The sequence below is a fragment of the Pleurodeles waltl genome, chromosome 1_1, assembly GCF_031143425.1.
Source record: "Pleurodeles waltl isolate 20211129_DDA chromosome 1_1, aPleWal1.hap1.20221129, whole genome shotgun sequence".
NCBI classification, from domain to species: Eukaryota; Metazoa; Chordata; class Amphibia; order Caudata; family Salamandridae; genus Pleurodeles; species Pleurodeles waltl.
In genome coordinates this window covers 228,805,622-228,823,191 of record NC_090436.1, presented here as the reverse complement: position 1 = coordinate 228,823,191, position 17,570 = coordinate 228,805,622, and the positions used below count along the sequence as shown (strand labels likewise).

General features: G+C 48.4%; 1 protein-coding gene across 3 annotated transcripts in view; it reads right to left on the bottom strand.

Moving 5' to 3' along the window:
* Positions 1-17,570, bottom strand: part of OSMR (oncostatin M receptor) — a 345,202-nt gene that overhangs the window by 60,498 nt on the left and 267,134 nt on the right. For 2 of the 3 annotated variants that reach the window (XM_069221326.1, XM_069221330.1), the window contains exons 14-15: positions 12,364-12,543; positions 10,683-10,847 (exon numbers count right to left, since the gene is read on the bottom strand). In XM_069221326.1, coding sequence (XP_069077427.1) covers positions 10,683-10,847; positions 12,364-12,543 — 345 coding nt within the window. The remainder of the gene's footprint in view (positions 1-10,682; positions 10,848-12,363; positions 12,544-17,570) is intronic. The other variant, XM_069221332.1, reaches the window with a different exon arrangement.

The following is a 17,570-nucleotide window of genomic DNA, read 5'->3' as shown; positions in this document are numbered from 1 at the left end:
AGATCTACCTCCATATCACTGGGGCGCCCAGAATTATTTTTCAATCCTGAAGTGTTGAAACAGGCAGACAAAAAGACTGTGAAGGAGCTGCTATTAACACAGTTTGGTGAAAGTACAGAACGTGTAGCCTTGGGTAGCAAATCAGCCAGGGCTCTGATGATTTTAAATACTACTCCTAGTCCGGAACCCTATCTCTCCTTTGTCAGAAACCCATGGGATGTATTCCTTCTCACTAGATTCAGATTAGGTTCTATTCATTGTAATTTATTATTGTAGCCCGGACAATATGAACCCTCTGCAATTAAAATTTTCCCATACGACATTGTCTTGCTCTAGACCTTAGAACATTTGGCCCTGTTCTGTAGTTTTTATAATTTACTGAGAAAAAGATTTCTTCTGCCCATTCTTAAAGCCAAAGGATTTTACCAATATCGCCCTGCTTTTACATATTTACAAATGTTGAATGAATCTATGGTTGCAGTGGCAGTCTCTAACTTTTTTTAAAATGCTTTGCATTGGAATAAGATCATGAACTTTGGGCCCTAAACCTCTATGGTCTTTAAAAACAGATTTTATGATCCCCATTTAAGAACTTATGGTCATGACATCGCAATGTCTTTTTATTGCTTTATGGTTTTAAACATGTCTGACTATTTATTACATGAATTATGTAATTTGTAATGTTTTGTACTTTTATGATTATTTTTGTAATCAAAATAAAAGAAATTCAATCAATCAATCAATCAATCAAGTATGCATTTACCTGTGAAAAACCTTCTTTCACACATCTATGCAAAACCTACGCATGGAAACTATAGAATTTATATCAGCTTGGTATTTTGAGAAACTGTGGCCATTGATGGTGAGTGTCCACAAAGAACTACTGTTAGAAATGGGGTTTTTGATTGGCAGTCAGGTTACCCTCTGTCCAAGCAAAAGCCCTCACTCTAGTCAGGGTAAGTCACACACTATCCAAGATTATCCTGTGCCCACCCTCTGGTAGCTTGGCACGAGCAGTCAGGCTTAACTTAGAAGGCAATGTGTAAAGTATTTGTGCAATAAATCATACAATAACACCATATAGCACCACAAAAATACACCACACAGTGTTTAGAAAAATATATAATATTTATCAGGATAATTGTAGGTCAAAAAGAATAAAGTTGCAATGGAAAATTGTAGAAATATCACAGGGAAGTGATATAAAGTGTCTTAAGTCTTTAGAATGCAATAAAGTGTCTTTCAAGCACAAAGTACCTGGTTTCTGGTGGGAATCTCCTCAGAGGGCCACAGGTGAAGAGATGCGGGGAAAAAGGGGTGTGCGCGTCGATTTCCTCTCAGCACACACAGACTTGCGTCGTTCTTTTCCACGCGGGGAAGTCGGGCGTCGTTTTCCGGCGCGCAGACAGTCTCTTTTTGTGGATCGCGGGGATTACCAGATGTCCCGGGTCTGTGAGTGGATTCTCCTGCTTGTTTTCCGGCTGCGCGTCGTTCTGCGGGGCTGCGCGTCGAAGTTTCGATCTCACGGTAGGCGTCGCGTCGATTTCTCCTTGGAAGTAGGGCGGCGTTGTCCTTGCGAGGCCGTGCGTCGAAAGTTTGGTCTCACGGCAGGTGTCGCGTCGATTTCTCCTTGGAAGTCGGGCGGCGTTGTCCTTGCGAGGCCGTGCGTCAAAGTTTCGCACTCACGGTAGGCGTCGCGTCGATTTCTCCTGGAAAGTCGGGCGGCTTTGTCCTTGCGAGGTTGTGCGTCGAAGTCTCGATCGTCCCGAGAGCGTTGCGTCGATCAGCGTCGGTGTGCGGCGTTTTTCTCGCCGCGAAACAAGCTGTGCGTCGAAATTTTTCGGCGCACGGAGCATCCAAGTGAAAGGAAGAAGTCTTTTTGGTCCTGAGACTTCAAGGAACAGGAGGCAAGCTCTATCCAAGCCCTTGGAGAGCACTTTCACAGCCAGACAAGAGTTCAGCAAGGCAGCAGGGCAACAGCAAGACAGCAGTCCTTTGTAGAAAGCAGACAGGTGAGTCCTTTGAGCAGCCAGGCAGTTCTTCTTGGCAGGATGTAGTTTCTGGTTCAGGTTTCTTCTCCAGCAAGTGTCTGATGAGGTAGGGCAGAGGCCCTGTTTTATACCCAAATGTGCCTTTGAAGTGGGGGAGACTTCAAAGAGTGGCTAAGAAGTGCACCAGGTCCCCTTTCAGTTTACTCCTGTCTGCCAGGGTCCCAGTAGGGGGTGTGGCAGTCCTTTGTGTGAGAGCAGACCCTCCACCCTCCCAGCCCAGGAAGACCCATTAAAAATGCAGATGTATGCAAGTGAGGCTGAGTACCCTGTGTTTGGGGTGTGTCTGAGTGAATGCACAAGGAGCTGTCAACCAAGCCCAGCCAGACGTGGATTGTAAGGCACAGAAGGATTTAAGTGCAAAGAAATGCTCACTTTCTAAAAGTGGCATTTCTAGAATAGTAATATTAAATCCGACTTCACCAGTCAGTAGGACTTTGTATTACCATTCTGGCCATACTAAATATGACCTCCCTGTTCCTTTCAGATCAGCAGCTGCCACTTCAACAGTGTATGAGGGCAGCCCTAATGTTAGCCTATGAAGGGAGCAGGCCTCTCAGTAGTGTGAAAACGAATTTAGGAGTTTTACACTACCAGGACATATAACTACACAGGTACATGTCCTGCCTTTTACCTACACAGCACCCTGCCCTAGGGGTTACCTAGGGCACACCTTAAGGGTGACTTATATGTAGAAAAAGGGGAGTTCTAGGCTTGGCAAGTACTTTTAAATGCCAAGTCGAGGTGGCAGTGAAACTGCACACACAGGCCTTGCAATGGCAGGCCTGAGACAAGGAGAAAGGGGCTACTTAAGTGGGTGGCACAACCAGTGCTGCAGGCCCACTAGTAGCATTTAATTTACCAGCCCTATGCACATAAAGTGCACCTTACTAGGGACTTATAAGTAAATTAATAGTCCAATCAGGTATGATTCCAGGTTACCATGTTTTAAGGGAGAGAGCATATGCACTGTAGCACTGGTTAGCAGTGGTAAAGTGCGCAGAGTCTATAAACCAGCAAAAACAGTGTCCAAAAAAATGGAGGGAGGCAGGCAAAAAGTTAGGGGTGACTACCCTAAGGCTGTCAGGTCTAACATGTGTCCCCCCCAGCTGAAAGTGGGGAGAGCTACCCGACCTCCTGGGAGCTCTCATCGCTAAGGCGGAAGTACCTGGAGAGACCATCAGCATTGGCGTGGTCAACCCCTGGGCGATGTTCCACCGTAAAGTCCATCCCCTGTAGGGAAATGGACCACCTCAAGAGTTTTGGATTCTCACCCCTCATCTGCATGAGCCATCTGAGGGGCCTGTGGTCTGTCTGAACCCGGAAGTGAGTCCCAAATAGGTAGGGTCTTAGCTTCTTCAGTGCCCAGACCACAGCAAAAGCTTCTCGTTCAATAGCACTCCACCTCTGTTCCCGTGGTAATAGCCTTCTGCTAATAAAGACTACTGGTTGATCTCTGCCCTCCTCATTCAGCTGTGCTAGGACTGCCCCTATGCCATGCTCTGAAGCGTCGGCCTGCACGATAAATTCCTGGGAGTAGTCAGGGGCCATGAGTACGGGGGCCGTGCACATGGCTTCCTTCAGGGCGTCAAAGGCTTTCTGACAAGCCTCTGTCCAATTCACCAACTTAGGTTGCTTCTTGGAAGTGAGTTCTGTCAAGGGTGTTACAATGGTACCATAGCCCTTGACAAATCGGCGGTAGTATCCTGTGAGGCCTAGAAAGGCTCTCACCTCCGTCTGTGTTCGGGGTGGTTGCCAGGCCTTGATAGTTTCAATCTTGGCCTGGAGTGGCTGCACCTTGCCACCACCCACTAGGTGTCCTAAGTACACCACGGAACCCTGCCCAATCTGGCACTTACTGGCCTTGATGGTCAGGCCTGCCTGTTGCAGGGCCTGAAGCCTCCTTGAGGTGAAGCAGGTGTTCCTCCGAGCTGGAACTGTAGACAGCTATGTCATCCAGGTAGGCTGCACAGAAGGCATCCTTGCCAGCTAGGACCCCGTTAACCAACCGTTGGAAGGTAGCGGGGGCATTTTTCAACCCAAACGGCATCACCCGGAACTGGTAATGGCCATCCGGGGTTGAAAATGCGGATCTTTCCTTGGCCCCCTCAGTTAGGCCGATCTGCCAGTACCCTGAAGTAAGATCAAACGTACTCAGGAACTTGGCAGCACCTAGCCTGTCCACGAGCTCATCAGCTCGGGGGATGGGGTGAGCATCAGTCCGGGTGACTGAGTTGAGACCCCGGTAGTCCACACAGAACCGGAGTTCTGGCTTCGCACCTGGGGCAGTAGCCTTAGGGACCAATACCACTGGGCTGGCCCAGGGACTACTGGATTTCTCAATGACCCCTAGAGTCAACATCTTGGAGACCTCCTCCTTGATGCTGGCCTTCACCTTATCCGACAACCTGTAAATTTTGTTTTTCACAGGGAGACTGTCACCGGTGTCAATATCGTGAACACAGAGGTGGGTCAGCCCAGGAGTAAGGGAGAACAGGGGGGAGAACTGCTCCAACAGCTCATAACAGTCTCCTTTCTGATTTAGAGTCAGGGAGTCAGACAGAATGACCCCGCTTACTGACCCATCACCTTCTTGGGCAGAGAGGAGGTCGGGGAGAGGTTCACTCTCCTCTTCCGTTCCTTCATCTGTGACCAGAAGCATGTTGATCTCCGACCTCTCAAAATGAGCTTTTAGTCGGTTCACATGGAGCACCCTTAGGGGATTCCTAGGGGTTTTGAGGTCCACTAGGTAAGTGGCCTCCCCTTTCCGCTCCTTTATTTCAAATGGGCCAGACCAGCGGTCCTGGAGAGCTCAGGGCTCTACTGGCTCCATTACCCACACTTTGTCTCCAGGTTGAAACTCTACCAGGGTGGCCTTCTGGTCATACCATTGTTTCATCACCTCTTGACTGGCCTCAAGGTTATCTTGGGCTTCTTTCCAGAAGCGGGTCATCTGGTTGCGGAGGGCCAACATATAGCTGACCACATCCTGAGGGGGTGTCTTTGGAGCTTTCTCCAATCCCTCCTGGACAATGCTAAGGGTCCCCTGACAGGGTACCCATAGAGAAGTTCAAAGGGACTGAACCCTACCCCTCTCTGGGGGACCTCTCTGTAAGCAAAGAGTAGGCATGGTAAGAGGACGTCCCACTTACGCCTCATGGCCTCAGGGAGGCCACCAATCATGCCTTTCAGGGTCTTGTTGAATCTCTCCACAAGACCGTTCGTCTGGGGGTGATAGGGTGTGGTGAACTTGTAAGTTACACCACACGCATCCCACAGAGACTTCATGTATGCAGACATGAAGTTAGTGCCTCTGTCAGACACTATTTCCTTGGGGAATCCCACATGGGTAAATATCCCCATCAGGGTTCTGGCCACCACCGGTGCAGTTACTGTCCTTAGAGGGATTGCCTCTGGGTAACGGGTGGCATGGTCCACCAAAACCAGGATGAACCTGTTGCCTAAGGCAGTTTTGGGGTGCAAGGGACCAACAATGTCGATGCCCACCCTTTCAAAGGGGGTGCCAACGACAGGAAGTGGAATTAGGGGGGTTTTAACCCTTTTTCCTGCTTTACCACTGGCCTGGCAGGTAGGACAGGATCTGCAGAACTTGTCTGAGTGTGTCCTCATTTTGGGCCAATAAAAGTGGGTGACAAGCCTGTTAAAGGTCTTGCCCTGCCCCAAATGTCCTGCCAGGGGAATGTCGTGAGCCAGACCCAGTAGGAAGGTTCGGTAACATTGGGGGACCACCAGCACACGTGCTGCCCCAAAGCCCGGAACCTTAGGCTCACTGTAGAGGAGATCATTCTCCCAATATAGGTGGTGATCGCCAGAGGCGTCGCCGGCTGCCTGGTTTGAGGCTTGTTTCCTCAACCCTTCTAGAGTGGGACATTCTTTCTGCGCCTTGCAGAATTCCTCCCTGGTGGGTCCACCCTCAACTTGCCAGCCAGCAAGCTCAGGTAAGTCACCTAGGGAGGCGATGTCTTCCCCAGTTGGCTCGGAAGCCTCCTCCTCAGGAGCCCCGTCAGCCACTGTGGGAACAGCGGGGGCCGGTTTCCCGCACCCCTGGTCCTTCCTCCTGGCAGCTCTCTGGGCCATCGTTCCAGGCTCCAGATGCCCTTGACTTCCCTCTCGGTCAGCCATGGACCGTGTGGTCATGAAGAGCCACTCAGGTAACCCTAACATCTCCAGGTGAGACCTGAGCTCCACTTCTTTCCAAGCAGTGTGCTCAAGGTCATTGCCTAACAGACAATCTACAGGCATGGCAGGACTCACAGCTACTTTCAGAGTACCAGAGACCCCCCCCCACTCAAAGGGAACCAGAGCCACCGGTAGGTGACTCTCGCGATTGTCAGCGACTCTGACCTGGTGGAATGTATTAGGTACTATCTGCTCTGCTGACACCAGCTGACTCTTGATAGTAGTCATACTGGCTCCTGTGTCACGCAGAGCCTCCACCCTCTGCCCATCAATGGTGACCCACTGCCGGTACTTGGAAGTATTTCTGGGCATGTGGGCCTTGGGCACCATTTCTCCTTCTCCCAGGGACACTAGGGAAATCTCTACCTGCTCCCCAAAGCTAGTTGGGTCCATCTCCCCCCCGAGTGCTACACTAGTCAACCCAGGTGCCTGTCCGGTAGTGGACGGTGCCCTCTTGGGGCACTGTGGATCGCCTTTGTAGTGACCATATTGGTAACACTCCATGCATTTGGGGCTAGATTTTCCTGACTTGTCAAATGTCCCTGGCTTTTTCCCAAATTTGGAAAAGGAAGGGTTGCCACCCCCTCCCTGGGAATTCTTTTGGGGGCCTTTAGAGAGTTCCTTATCTGTAAGTTTATCTCCCCCCTCTTTCTTCTGTTGGGAACCCTGACCACCTCTGTGGGAGTCCCCCCCAGGTACCTTTTTGGACACTCTGGTGCTAACCCAGAGGTCCGCCTCCTCAGCAAGCTTCCTGGGATCAGTCAGCTTACTATCCACTAGGTGCTGGCGCAAATCTGTATAAGTAACATTAAGCATATGCTCTCTCAGGATCAAGTCATATAAACCTTTACAATCTGCTACTTTGTTGCCCCGCACCCATCCATTCAGTGCCTTACTAGAGAAATCAAAGAAATCTACCCATGTTTGTGTGGTTTGTTTGGTGCTGTCCCTGAACCTCTGACGGTATCCCTCAGGGGTCAGCCCAAACTTGGCAAGTAAAGTGGCTTTCTGGAGTGGGTATGTGTTTTGATCCGGTGGATCCAATGTGAGAAGTGTGTCCCTCCCCAATGGCGGCACATAACCCCACATAGCTACCCCCCATTGCCCTTCAGGAACCTCATGAGCCCTTAGTGCAACTTCATAAGCAGCTAACCATTTATCCATGTCATCTCCCACCACAAAACTGGGCACCACATTTTTGGGTATACGAACCTTCTTTTCTCCAGCAGGTCCTGTCTGTATGCTGCCACCATTATTGCTGGATTCAGACTGTCTTGCCTTGATCTCCAGCTCCTTGAGACTCAGTTCATGAGCCAACAATAGTTTCTTTTCAGCCAAAGCTCTTTCAGCTTCCACTTGTTTGGCTGCTCTTTCAGCTTCTGCTTGTTTGGCTGCCCTTTCAGCTTCTGCTTGAATCTGTTTGGCTGTCCTTTCAGCTTCAATCTGTTTGGCTGCTCTTTCAGCCTCAGCTTGTTTGGCTTCTCTTTCTGCCCTCCTCTCCTCCTGTTGCGCCTCAATTTTCAGTTTTGCCATTTGCAATTGGAACTCCCTTTCCTCTCTCCTTTCCTCTGCGGTCAGGCTTTGCATGGAGACACTGCTCCCTGGTCTGGAAGGGTGCACAATTGCAGTGGTAACACCATCCATAGATAGTGAAAATCCTTCTGAGGGGCCATTTTCTGGCTCCCCTTCCTCATCATCCTCTAAATGGTCTTCTGCCCAGGCCCTCAGCGCCACTTGAAAGTCCTCCTTTCTGGAGGCCCCTTGGGTGGGTACCGTTAATGCCCTGCAGAATCCTCTTAGTTGTTTGACCGTGTATGTATCCAACTGGACTAGGTCAAAGTCCCCTGTCTGAGACCCAGTCAGAGACATGTTGAGTGAGGATTTAGTTTTTGAAAATTGTCAGGAAAAAACGGATTTTCAAAAAGAGATAAAAACCAAGTTGACCTTCAACTGTGGGTAGGTAGTGAGATACTTAGCTACTGTATGTCACTGCACAAATACAAGTCCTATCCTCACCGCTGATCACCAATGTTAGAAATGGGGTTTTTGATTGGCAGTCAGGTTACCCTCTGTCCAAGCAAAAGCCCTCACTCTAGTCAGGGTAAGTCACACACTATCCAAGATTATCCTGTGCCCACCCTCTGGTAGCTTGGCACGAGCAGTCAGGCTTAACTTAGAAGGCAATGTGTAAAGTATTTGTGCAATAAATCATACAATACCACCATATAGCACCACAAAAATACACCACACAGTGTTTAGAAAAATATATAATATTTATCAGGATAATTGTAGGTCAAAAAGAATAAAGTTGCAATGGAAAATTGTAGAAATATCACAGGGAAGTGATATAAAGTGTCTTAAGTCTTTAGAATGCAATAAAGTGTCTTTCAAGCACAAAGTACCTGGTTTCTGGTGGGAATCTCCTCAGAGGGCCACAGGTGAAGAGATGCGGGGAAAAAGGGGTGTGCGCGTCGATTTCCTCTCAGCACACACAGACTTGCGTCGTTCTTTTCCACGCGGGGAAGTCGGGCGTCGTTTTCCGGCGCGCAGACAGTCTCTTTTTGTGGATCGCGGGGATTACCAGATGTCCCGGGTCTGTGAGTGGATTCTCCTGTTTGTTTTCCAGCTGCGCGTCGTTCTGCGGGGCTGCGCGTCGAAGTTTCGATCTCACGGTAGGCGTCGCGTCGATTTCTCCTTGGAAGTAGGGCGGCGTTGTCCTTGCGAGGCCGTGCGTCGAAAGTTTGGTCTCACGGCAGGTGTCGCGTCGATTTCTCCTTGGAAGTCGGGCGGCGTTGTCCTTGCGAGGCCGTGCGTCAAAGTTTCGCACTCACGGTAGGCGTCGCGTCGATTTCTCCTGGAAAGTCGGGCGGCTTTGTCCTTGCGAGGTTGTGCGTCGAAGTCTCGATCGTCCCGAGAGCGTCGCGTCGATCAGCGTCGGTGTGCGGCGTTTTTCTCGCCGCGAAACAAGCTGTGCGTCGAAATTTTTCGGCGCACGGAGCATCCAAGTGAAAGGAAGAAGTCTTTTTGGTCCTGAGACTTCAAGGAACAGGAGGCAAGCTCTATCCAAGCCCTTGGAGAGCACTTTCACAGCCAGACAAGAGTTCAGCAAGGCAGCAGGGCAACAGCAAGACAGCAGTCCTTTGTAGAAAGCAGACAGGTGAGTCCTTTGAGCAGCCAGGCAGTTCTTCTTGGCAGGATGTAGTTTCTGGTTCAGGTTTCTTCTCCAGCAAGTGTCTGATGAGGTAGGGCAGAGGCCCTGTTTTATACCCAAATGTGCCTTTGAAGTGGGGGAGACTTCAAAGAGTGGCTAAGAAGTGCACCAGGTCCCCTTTCAGTTTACTCCTGTCTGCCAGGGTCCCAGTAGGGGGTGTGGCAGTCCTTTGTGTGAGAGCAGACCCTCCACCCTCCCAGCCCAGGAAGACCCATTCAAAATGCAGATGTATGCAAGTGAGGCTGAGTACCCTGTGTTTGGGGTGTGTCTGAGTGAATGCACAAGGAGCTGTCAACCAAGCCCAGCCAGACGTGGATTGTAAGGCACAGAAGGATTTAAGTGCAAAAAAATGCTCACTTTCTAAAAGTGGCATTTCTAGAATAGTAATATTAAATCCGACTTCACCAGTCAGTAGGACTTTGTATTACCATTCTGGCCATACTAAATATGACCTCCCTGCTCCTTTCAGATCAGCAGCTGCCACTTCAACAGTGTATGACGGCAGCCCTAATGTTAGCCTATGAAGGGAGCAGGCCTCTCAGTAGTGTGAAAACGAATTTAGGAGTTTTACACTACCAGGACATATAACTACACAGGTACATGTCCTGCCTTTTACCTACACAGCACCCTGCCCTAGGGGTTACCTAGGGCACACCTTAAGGGTGACTTATATGTAGAAAAAGGGGAGTTCTAGGCTTGGCAAGTACTTTTAAATGCCAAGTCGAGGTGGCAGTGAAACTGCACACACAGGCCTTGCAATGGCAGGCCTGAGACAAGGAGAAAGGGGCTACTTAAGTGGGTGGCACAACCAGTGCTGCAGGCCCACTAGTAGCATTTAATTTACCAGCCCTATGCACATAAAGTGCACCTTACTAGGGACTTATAAGTAAATTAATAGTCCAATCAGGTATGATTCCAGGTTACCATGTTTTAAGGGAGAGAGCATATGCACTGTAGCACTGGTTAGCAGTGGTAAAGTGCGCAGAGTCTATAAACCAGCAAAAACAGTGTCCAAAAAAATGGAGGGAGGCAGGCAAAAAGTTAGGGGTGACTACCCTAAGGCTGTCAGGTCTAACAACTATGATATTATTTATTCTGCAACAGATTGAAAAGGTGCATGTCACTTTATTACATTAATTTGTGCAAAACCAAGTGGAAAGGCCACCCAATATGCAGTTGACATTCACCTTACATATATGACATTTTTCATCTTCCAAACTTACAGTCAAAAATGGTTTCCACTTCTCTTAAGAAATCAATGGAACTCTCTCCTCCAGCAGTGACAGCCACAAGTGCAATTGAATATTTTGTTCTGGGCTTAAGGTGTCTAACAGTAAACATATTTTCTTCTGGATTTCTGATGGTAAATTTGCACGCTGTGGATCCATCTAAAAAAAGACAACTTCCAAATAAGTTTCCATACTACTGTGAAGAAGGTATGCTTAAACAGACTTTTCAAATTGAAAATCATTTTATCCCTCTCCAGCCAGCAGGTGTTCCATCCTCAAGGCTAATGAGAGCAATTGTGTGGTGAAGGACAGGTAAAATAAAAACCGTAATACAAAACTAAAAACTATTTAGACAAAACATCCAATAAAAGCAAGCACACACAAATAACAAACAGTAAAGAACTACAGTAATAGTAATAGCAATTCACCTAGAAAATTCAAACCTCACATTATGACTGTGCCTACGTAGATATAGACAAAGACACAGTTATTTGTAGCTTCAATTGTACAGCTGAAATTAGGGCCATATCACAGAAACATCCATGCTACAGAAGTGGGCCACAGGCGCTTTTGTGACCTCCTGGAATGTGGGGTGCCTGCATGATCCAAAGGGAGAATTGACTCATTTGCATAGGGCAACGCTCTAATCAAATGAGGTAACACCTAGGTTCATATGTCACTGCCATACCTAGAAACCAGTTGTCAGGAGACACTCATTTGTATTTATTGTATTTATGACACTCATTGTGTGCCTCACATGAAACAGCACGCAGTAGGTGCCCTCCATGTGGGTTCCCATTAGGGTGGGTCACCTGAATTCCAGGGACGGCCCCTCCCAGACATCTCCCTGCAGATGGTTGGGTTGGGGAGCCAGGCACTGTGGGGTGATCTTTGCTGCTCCCTTTGCATTGAAGGATGGACCGGCGTTTTCAAATGGCCACTCCACCATTGAATGCTGCGCAGTGACCTGTGGAGGCACATGTTTGCACCTTGACCTGGAGACAAAACATTTTAAACGTAATAAGCCATAATGTTCCCGATCTATCTAAATGAATGTGAAGGAAGGGTAAAGAAATATTCTTTTTTTCTGAATCTCTTTATCTTGTGTTACTTTAGTAGATCTCCCACTAAATGCAGTACCCTTTGTCTATGCCATATGAAAACTATTTTAATGCAGGTGTTTCCAGCATAGGTCCAGAAGGGTTGTATCCATGCCAGCTTTTCCGGATATCAACTTAAAATACATCCAAACACAGTGAAACTAAATGGACCTTATTGAAATAGTCCGTGGTAACCTGAAAATCTATTCCGGTCTCTGGGATGTACGCTGGACATTCGTGGTGCACGTCATTCTCTCTGCTTAATCCATTGTATATTTTAATTAAACAGATACAAATTAATCAGATTAATTAGATTTAATATGTTTCAATGTCAATACAAGGAAATAAAGCCTGATTATATGAATTATATGTTTGGCCTCACTCTGTGTTAAGCTTTTGATATCTAGACACAAATCTTGCATATGCCCATATATTGTAAGGAAGGACACAATACAAGCCACACTAAGGGACAATTGCAAGGGTGGACACAATACACACCACTCTAAGGGATAATTTTAAGGTTGGACCAATACATGCTAATCTAAGGGATAATAAAGAGTTGGTAAGGTGGTTACCAGGAAGAGCAAGTGCTTCAGATTCCTCCAGATGGCACGCATCCTGCTTGCTTTTTATGCAGACATAGTAACCACTGATGAACCCTCTTTGTGTCTCATCATTGGAGTATTGATCCCAGGCCAAGGTGAAAGAGTTTGGGTGGTTCTCCAGAATGCTCAATGAATCTTTAATAACAGGAGCTAAGGTGGAAAAAGACATAATTAATCATGCTTCATAAATCAGACAATGGATGCATAATATACATTATGTATTTAGAAGAGATATCGTTAAAACAAATTATAGAGAATGGGCATCTTGATTTGCTGCATGGCACTGTAAGACCATGGCCCTCATTACGACTTCGGCAGTCTTTTCGTAAGACTGCTGAAGCCACAGGCGCCGAAAGACCACCAATGCTGGCAGTCTTAAGACTGCCCTATTATGACTGATTGCTGAATTTCACCCAAAATTGAGCAGAATTCCGACACCAGTTGTGATGGCGGTCAGCAGTGAAGAAGCGGTTCCACTGCTGGTACCGCCACGCCACGCCAAAAGGTTGCCGCACACTATATTATGACCCGTAATACGGCGTGGCAGTGTCCTAATAAAGGGGCGCTGCCGGCAGTGGAAGCGCCGGGACCCGTCCCCTCCTGGACGACCTCCTCAACGTCCGACAGGGAGGGGTCTGTGCGTGTGTGAATGTCCTGAATATGTGGGGTGTTTGTGGGTGCATGTGTGAGGGATTGTGGATGGGGTGGGGGGTGTGAGTGTTTGTGGAATGGGGTGGGGTGTGTGAGTGTGGATGGAGGAGGTGAGGGGAGTGAGTGCGCGGGTGTTTGGGTTTGAGCGTTTGAGTACGTGAGTGCGATTGAGCAGATGAAATGTGTGTATGTGTGTGCATGTGTATGTAAGTGGATGGGGAGAGGGTGAGTGTTTGTGAGTGGATGGGGAGAGGGTGAGTGTGCGAGTGGATGGGGGAGGGGGTGAGTGTGCGAGAGAACGGGGAGAGCAGGTGAGTGGGTGTATGCGGTGCAGGGGGGAGGAGGGAGTGAACGTATATATGTGCTGAGGGGGAGGGGAGTGTGAATGTATGTATGCGCTCAGGGATGGTGGAAGGGGGAGTGAATGTGTGCGTGGGTGCGGTGTTTGTGTATGTATGTTAGTGTGAATGGGGTGTATGATGCGTGTGCATGAGTGAGTGGGGGTGTTTTTGTGTGTGGGAGTATGTAGGTGCATGTGTGCGGGTACGTGGACATGTGTGCAAGTGTATCCTGGCAACAGGAATGGTTATTCCTGTCACCAGGATGAAAGACCGCCAGCTTTTTCTAGCGGTGGGACCCCCAGAAAAATGCTGGTGGTCTCCCGCGTCATAATACTGCTAATGTTATTACGGCATCCGCCCTGCTGGAGGTGCTCACCTCCAGGCCGGTGGACTGCGGAAAAGAGGTGAGATGGGCAAAGTGTTGACGGTTTGGCTTCGGTGAAACTGCTAAACTTGTAATTTGACGGTCTTCTCGGCCTGTCAGCGGTGAGACTGCCACTGTGGCCCTGGCAGTCTTCGGACAGCTAGGGTTTTTTTGTATTGTTATTTATTATTATTATTATTAGTAGTAGTAGTAGTAATAATATTATTATTATTATTTAGAAATGGTCAACTTTATTCCTGTGCCGAACCTGGAGTGATGATCTTGACCAGGTATGGAAGAGAAGTGCCTGCTAACGTGTGACTGAGAGGGGTACATCAACGCTTTATGAGATTCAGACTTTGGCATTCCCAGGTAGATGAGCGAATCATCTCAGGTTCAGAAAAGCTCTGAAAACCGCTTTTTTCACTGCTCATGTATTCATTGTTTATTACTTATTATTGAGCCTGAAATGTGTATGCTCTTTGTAATTTTACTATTTTGTGACATGACCTTTCGGGTGAACTGATTCATGTGCTTTGATGGTCCTAGTGCATGCAAGTGATGTCAAATCCATAAAAAATGAGCATTGGCACAATAGCAAAATGAGTAGATCTGGGATTGCTATGCTGGTGTGATTGTTCTTTTTATTGCAAGCATGCATGTAGGAAAGTAGCCTCTTTCTAGCTTGGTTACCCTCACTTTTGGCCTCTTTGTCAGGGTGTTTGAATGTGTTCACTGGGATCCTGATAACCAGGACCCCAGTGACTGTACTCTCTCCTCTAAATGTGGTTGCTACTAACCTTTTCTCCCAACAATTGGCATACTGGTCCACCCATGTAAGTCCCTAGTATATGGTACCTAGGTACACAGGGCATTAGGGCTCCAGGGGATCCCTATGGGCTGCAGCAGTTATTCTGCCACCCATAGGGAGCCCATGCAAAGGGTTCTGCAGGCCTGCCATTGCAGTATGCATGAACCGAGTGCACACACCCATCTTCACTACAGGTCAATGCACCAGGTCACTGTAAGTCAACCCTATAGTAGGCACTCTCAGCCTAGACGGCAGGGTGCAGCTACCTGTGTGTGAGGGCACCCTAGCACTAGCAAAGGTGCCCCCACGAACTCCAGCTCCATTTTACTAGACTTTGTGAGTGCGGGGATGCCATTTTACATGTGTACTGAATGTAGGTCACTATCTATGTCCAGCTAAATAATGGCAACTCCGAACATGGGCATGTTTGGTATCAAACATGTTGGATTCATACCCCAGTACTGTTGCAAGTATTGGAAATATGATCCCATGCACTCTGGTGTCTCCTTAGCGGACCCCCAGCATTGCTACCACCAGTCTTACAGGGTTTTCACAGGCAGCCCAGCTCAAGCCCAGGAAGGCAGAACAAAGGATTTCCTTTAGAGGTAACACCTTCTCCCTTTGGAAATAGGCGTGACTGGCTTGGGAGTGGTAGCCTCCCCAAGCCACTGGTTTTGCTTTGAAGCGCACATTTGGTACCCTCCATGCATAAACCAGTCCACACTGGTTCAGGGACCCTCAGTCCCTGCAGTGGCGCGGAAGTTGACAATGGACAGGGGAGTGACCACTCCCCTGTCCATCACCACCCCGGGGGTGGTGCCAAGAGCTCCTCCAGAGGGTCCCTGGGTTCTGCCATCTTGATTCCAAAGTTGGAAGGGAACTCTAGGAGCATCTGAGTGGCCAGGCAGGGGACGTCGAAGGCACCCTTTGATAGGAAGTTACCTGGTTAGTTGACTAAGCCCTGTTTTGGGCTATATAGGGTCTTCCTCTGGGGTGAGTCCTCAGATTTGGCTTGTAAGATTCCAGCAGGACTCCTCTGCAACCTCTGCTTCAACTTCTGGCCTCCGGAACTGCGACTGGATCCTCCAGGAATCTACAAGCTGCAGATCCACGAGGAAGACTCTTCTGCAACATTGTATCCAGAATTCCTGCCAGCTTTGCAACATTTCCCCGGCTGTGCATCCTCAGAAGACTGCAACTCTTCAGCCTTCACAAGAAGAAGGAATCTCCCTTTGGGTGAAGGCATCACTCCCCTGTAACTATACGTATCTGGCTGCAACGATGACCGGCTGCGTGGATCTCCCCTTATCCTGAGTGGCGTGGTCCTGCATCATGGGTGGTGGTCCGGAGAGTCACCCTTGGTCTTTTCTACCAGCTCCCGCACTTTGGTGGTGGTAAGTCCTTTCCACTCCACACAAGACACTACTCCCATGCACCGCGTCCTTTGCAGCTGACAAGGCTTGTTGCTTCACCTCCAAGGGGAACTTCGGATGATGTGTAGGTCTAGCCCCCATCACTCCATCCTGCAACTTCTGGACCTCTGCGTGGTCCTCAGGTGACGTGGGAGCTTCTTCTGTGGTGCTGCATAGACTCCTTCAGCAACTTCTGTGACTCTGTGGGACACTTGTGGGTGCTGCCTCTGCTCCTGTGGGCCTTCTGCGATGCGGAAGGTCCCCTGTGACTCCCCCTTCTAGGGAGAGTCCTCTGTGACCTTGCTGGTCCCCGGCAGCACCCCTTTTCCTCCAACCTCGAGTTTGTCTTTGCCAAGGCTTGTTGCTGGAAATCCTTCACCAACACCCATCTGCAATCCAGCTTCCAGCTTCCAGCGTGAGGCACCTTCTGCACACATCAGAAACTCCTCTCCAGCTTCTGTGTTGCAGTGCTGACCTGTCTTCCTTCTTCGTCGACAAACTCCAAAAGGTACCTCTGGGTGGGTAGTATCTCCTTCTCCCCCTGGACTCCACACACACGTCTGGACTTGGTCCCCTCTCTGCAAAGGTCTCTATCTTCGGTTTACCACTGCTGGTTCCTTGCAGGCGGTTCTGGGTGTCTTCATTTTCTTCCTTTCATCCTTTGGGGTGGTTTGGGGGAAATCCAGTGTTTCACTCCTGCATTCCTGGTCGCTGGGGAGGTACTACATTAGTTACCTGTGTGGTTTCTTAGTACTCACAGTTCCCCTCTACATGACTTACTTACCTAGGTGGAGGCCCTGTGTTTGCATTCCACTTTCTGAGTACATGGTTTGGGCCCCCTCTAGGGCTACTACTGCATATTGCTATTTTACACAGTTTTCTAACCTTTTCATGCCTCTTATTGTTTGTTAGTGTATGTATATAGTGTATTTACTTACCTCCTATTGGAGGGTTGCCTCTCTAGTATTTTCTGATACTGTGTTCCAAAAAGTAAAGTACTTTTATTTTTGTACAACCGAGTGTTTTCCTTCTAGTGTGTAAGTACTGTATGACTGTAGCGGTATTGCATGAGCTTTGAATGTCTTCAAGATAAGCCTTGGCTGCTCATCAACAGCCACCTGTAGAGAGCCTGGCTTCTAGACACTGCCTACACTTCACTAAGAGGGGATACCTGGAACTGGTTTAAGGTGTAAGTACCATAGACACCCACCACACACCAGCCCAGCTTTCTACAATGCGCCTGAAAATAAAAAGACGAAAAAGGAAAAAAACTGAAAAAGCACCGCCTAAAAATGGCAGCCATAAGTTTGCAGAAAGTAACTATGACACCCAGCCGCCATAGTGGAAGACACTTCTTCTAAGTGGAGTCTGTGTACAATACCGTTCTGAGATATCCATCACTTATACATTCAACATGTTGGCCATCTTGAGACAGTGTTGTGCACGTTGCTTTACTGTTACAGTGATACGGTGTGCAGATTACTGTTCCAAGATGGCCTCATAGTTAACAAGCAGTGGACATGCAAGCTGCTGTGCACTAAATAGCAAATAAGTGGTCCTAAAGCATTGTCTGAAAAAATTGTGACCCAGAAGGGTAT